Source organism: Leptinotarsa decemlineata, unplaced genomic scaffold, assembly GCF_025532065.1.
Source record: "Leptinotarsa decemlineata unplaced genomic scaffold, Ldec_3_MD MMD2_P_RNA_scaffold_2, whole genome shotgun sequence".
NCBI classification, from domain to species: Eukaryota; Metazoa; Arthropoda; class Insecta; order Coleoptera; family Chrysomelidae; genus Leptinotarsa; species Leptinotarsa decemlineata.
Genome location: NW_027412529.1, coordinates 14,744,365 through 14,748,842, shown reverse-complemented (window position 1 = coordinate 14,748,842; position 4,478 = coordinate 14,744,365). Strand labels below are relative to the sequence as shown.

General features: G+C 35.5%; 1 protein-coding gene across 1 annotated transcript; it reads right to left on the bottom strand.

Annotated features, from left to right (window-relative positions):
• Window positions 1-2,319: 2,319 nt before the first annotated feature.
• On the bottom strand, window positions 2,320-3,695 carry LOC141487499 (uncharacterized). Its single transcript, XM_074186587.1, has 2 exons — window positions 3,646-3,695; window positions 2,320-3,594 (listed from the first exon to the last, which is right to left on the bottom strand). Exon 2 carries the CDS (start codon window positions 3,577-3,579, stop codon window positions 3,124-3,126), a length of 456 nt encoding a protein of 151 aa, XP_074042688.1. The 5' UTR covers window positions 3,580-3,594; window positions 3,646-3,695; the 3' UTR covers window positions 2,320-3,123.
• Window positions 3,696-4,478: the final 783 nt, after the last annotated feature.

Below are 4,478 nucleotides of genomic sequence, written 5' to 3'. Positions count from 1 at the left end.
CCTAGTCTCGGGGCAACAAAAACTTTGAATCTTCTAGCTTCAGACCGTATCCAATACAAAACCGTTTTTGAGTCGCTTCAGTACCAAATAGCTGAAATTTCCATGTCTAAGGTTTTCTTCAAAAAATGTCCTAGGCGCGCTCCCATCAGTGCAGCTTGTAACTCTAACCTAGGAATGGAAAGAGGTTTTAAAGGTGCCACTCGTGTCTTAGCAGTGATAAAACTTTTCTCAACTTTCTCTCCTTGTTGAATTCTTAAGTAGGCTACAGCTGCGTAACATATTTCAGAGGCATCGCAGAATATGTGGAGTTGAATTTCACTTTTTTGTCTATCCAAAGTGAAGTATTGTCTGTGAATCTTGAAATTGTGGATAGTTTTCAAATCTGCAATCCACATTTGCCACTTTTCATCCATACAATCTGAAATTTCATCATCCCAGCCAATTTGACTTCTCCAGATGTCCTGTAGTAAAATCTTCCCTTGAATTAAAAAATTTGCCAGAAATCCTAATGGATCAAAGATGGACATCAAAACTTTCAAAATTTCCATTTTTGTTGGTCGTCTTAGGTGTTCCAAAATATCGCTGTCAATTTTCTGAAATTTTGTTTGAAAGCTGAACGTGTCGTCATGAGGATTCCAAAAAACTCCTAAAATTCTTTCCAACACGAATTTTCCATTCTTTTCCATATTCTTTTCACCTGAAGCTAAGAGTGAAACATCAATACTTTGGCTGATTTTTTCATGATTCGTGATCCAGTTACAAACGACAAAACCTCCTGCTTTGTATACATGAATCACATCCTTAATAAGACTTATTGACTCTTCGAGTGTGTCTGCCGATCCCAAATAATCATCCATATAGTGTTGTTGTATGATGGCAGTTGCTGCTTCTGGAAATTCTTCTCTGAAGTCTTCGGCATTTCTGTTTTTAGCCTCCTGGGCTAAGCAAGGTCCACAGGTCGATCCAAAAAATACGACAACAATTTCATATGTATCAGGTTCAATTCGTCGATCTTTGCCTCGCCATAATATTCGTTGTGCAGAGCAATCTTCCGGTCTTACTTTAACTTGCAAAAATATTTCTTTTATATCAGCAGTGAATGCATATTTTTTAAGTCTAAAATTTAACAGAATATCATTTATGGAGTTATACAAATCGGGACCTGTCAAATTATCATTGAGGCTCACACCGTGACTTCTGACTGAAGCATCAAAGACAATTCTTAATTTATTTGGTTTGTTTACATTTGTTACCCCGAAATGTGGCAAATACCATGTTTTCTCATTCACATTATTTGCTTTTTTTTGTCAACTTCTTGATATAACCTTTCTTCTCCATGTCTTGAATTTTTTCGCAATATATTTCACCGTACTTCTCATCTCTATCCATTTTCCATTCAATATAGTTCAGTCTTTTTAGCGCATTTGTTCTGCTTTCAGGAAGAACAATGTTATCTTTTTTCCATAGGAGTTCTGTTTCAAATCTCTCTCCACTTCGTTTCATTGTTGTGTCCAAAATATGCTGTGCTCTCTTATCTTCAATCGACAAAACTTTATCAGACATACTTTGAACAGTTTCCAATTTCCAATTTTCTTTAACCATTTCGTGTAGAATATCCAAATCATCCTTCTCATTTCGGAGATCGTGGGTACTGATATGACAGACGATATGTTCATTTCTACTGGAGACATCCAAATTTCCATGAATTACCCATCCCAATAATGTTTTACTCAGGGCGGGTCCATTCCATGGTCCAGAAATGAGTTTTCTGTTAACTAGAAGTGGCCAATTATCTTGTCCGATGAGTACCCTGGGTTGAGCATCTTTCAACGATGAAATGTTGTCCTGGATGTATGGATACTTCATCCTGATTTTATCGAAATCTACTGTCTGCGAGGGAAGAGAAAGTTTTGTTGTTCGTACATGGCGCATCTGAAAATGGGGATCATTGTCTTTGGAACTAATAGTAAATGAAACAACTTTAGAATCTATTAAAGAATCTATTGAAGAAATTGTTGATGCGTCATCCAAAAGTGCATAAGTTTCGGCTGTTTTGTTTCGACAAGTGACAACTACCGGTAAAATTTTCAGTAGAACGGATTTATTATTGAAAACGTGAGAATTTGTTCCAACAATGGCAGAGTCATCATCATTATTGGCTTCATTAATAGTTTGAGGAACGTCTTTATGTACTAACTTATGATGAAACTTTGGACATTGTTGGACTCCACATACCTTTCGTTTTCTGCATTGCTTTAGATTCTGATAAAAACTCAAACAAGAAAAGTATATCTTATTTTCCTTTATTATTGACCACCTACCATCTACTGGCATTGACTTGAATTCGGAACACTCTGTAAGATGATGCACATTTTTCTTACAGCAAATACAAGATTTTTTGCTCGTTGCTAAAGTAACTCCTTTTTTGACATATTTTGATTTTGACGTATTTTCCTGAATGTCATATTTTGGAATTTGAATTTGACTAGCCGCATTTGCCTTTTCATCAAGCCACTTTCATAATTCTACTAGTTTGAATCGTGGTTTAACTAACTTAGAATGGTGTTCTACCCATGATAGCTGATATGAGGTTGGTAATTTACTCATTATTTCATTCACTAGAATTGAATTATGTTAATGTTCTTCCTCATTGAGCAATTCTATAGTAGCTACAAAATTTTTGATTTCATCACAAAACTCTATGAATAACTCAAGCTTTTCTTCTCTCACGGGTGGAAATTTCTTTATTTTCTCTAACAACATCATTATTATATGATCTGGCCGACCAAAACGATTTTTCAGTAAATCAATAACTTTGTCAACATTTTGTGGCATTATTAAAAGGGATTGAACAATTTTTTTGGCATTTCCTTTTAGGCACTTCTGTAGTCTAGATTGATTTTCTTCGTTTGAAAATCCACAAATAGCGTTAGAATTATTATAATGATAAATAAAATTGGGCCATTCACTTGGATTTCCGTCAAAAATGGGAAGTTCTCGTGGCAGAGATTGCCTTGTTAATATTTTTGTCATCTGAGGAAGAGTCATTTGATACATATTGTTATGAAAGAAAGGGGTAAAATATTTTTCCGGACTATTTTTAGAATGGTAATCTCTTACCAATTAATCTTCTTTTACCATAAATATCGAATGCTTATCCTCACCGTCATGCCCGTTTGTCCATGGAGTTTTACCGTCGATCCAATCTTCCACGTTAAGCTTTTGGGACTGATGCATTGACATTGACTCACTTTCATCACCATTCTCTTCAATTTCTGCTACTTTCAGGGCTAGTTCTAGATCTATAAGCTCTATTTCTAATGTTTTCTTTTTTATTGCCGTTTCGATTTCCAATTTCTTCAGTCTTGAAGCTTGACTACTCCTACTGCTTCCTTTTAGTTTGGAAGGAGATTTTCTGATTGCTCCTTGACCTTCAACTGCTGTCACGACTACTTCAGATTTAGCCTGTAGCTTCTCTTTCTTTTCTTTCAATCTTTGACTGTACCTCAGGTTTTGAACAGATTTGCTTGCATTCATGCTATCCATGGTGTTGTTTCTTTGCATATCTCGAAGGACCATATGTTTTTGAATTACCTGCAAATTATTATTTATTCCGGGTCGAAGAACCATATGTTTTTGAATTACCTGCAAATTATTATTTATTCCGGGTCGAAGAACGAAATTTTATATTCTTTAGAAAAGTCAGACGTCTTTCAAAAACTTTACTTTTTTTTTTTCAACAACTCATATTTTCACATCAACCTTGATCACTACTAACAAATGTCAACTAAAAACGATATACAGAGTGTAATCACATAACAATGATAAATCTATAACAGGTGATTTGAAAGCTGAATCGCTATCTTCTTTCAGTGGTCTACATCGGTTTGGAGAAATGAAAAAGAAAGCAAAATGCCGCTTTGTAAAGGCGCAGATGGCTATTGCTGAACTTGAAAAGAGTGAGCGGGCTATAAATACTAATAAGGAAACTCTTCAAGCATTAGATGCTAAGATTGCATTAGCGAAGGTTGAATTGGCTAAAATGTGTACGGATGCAGATGAACTCCGTTCAAAAATTGTTGAAGATAATCAATTCAATCAACGTTCGAGAATGCAAGCTCAGGCTGAGCTTGAGGAGTCGACTCAACTTTATGAGACTGCATTATCAGTGAGAGATAATTGGCGAAAAGAGTTGGAGACTGCATTTCAAAGTGACGGGTATTAGTTTTGGGAATGATAATGTGTTTTCAATATCGTGAGTTGAAAAATATAAGCGGGAATGGAGTATACAATTAATTTGGTTTGGTATACACAGAACGTTGCGAATGGCTGGGGCAACGTTTACCGCTGCAATATATTTCAATTCACATACTTATAATTGAAATGAAAACAAAAATGATTCTCTTCAACACCTTCTCAATCAGATATACGTCAGGATTCTCGGTTCGTAATAACTTCTCTTCGTGGGGTGGTTTTAT

Bases quoted from the DNA above. Each gene is read 5' to 3' on its own strand.
- LOC141487499 (XM_074186587.1), bottom strand. From the start codon at position 3,579: ATGGTCCTTCGAGATATGCAAAGAAACAACACCATGGATAGCATGAAT.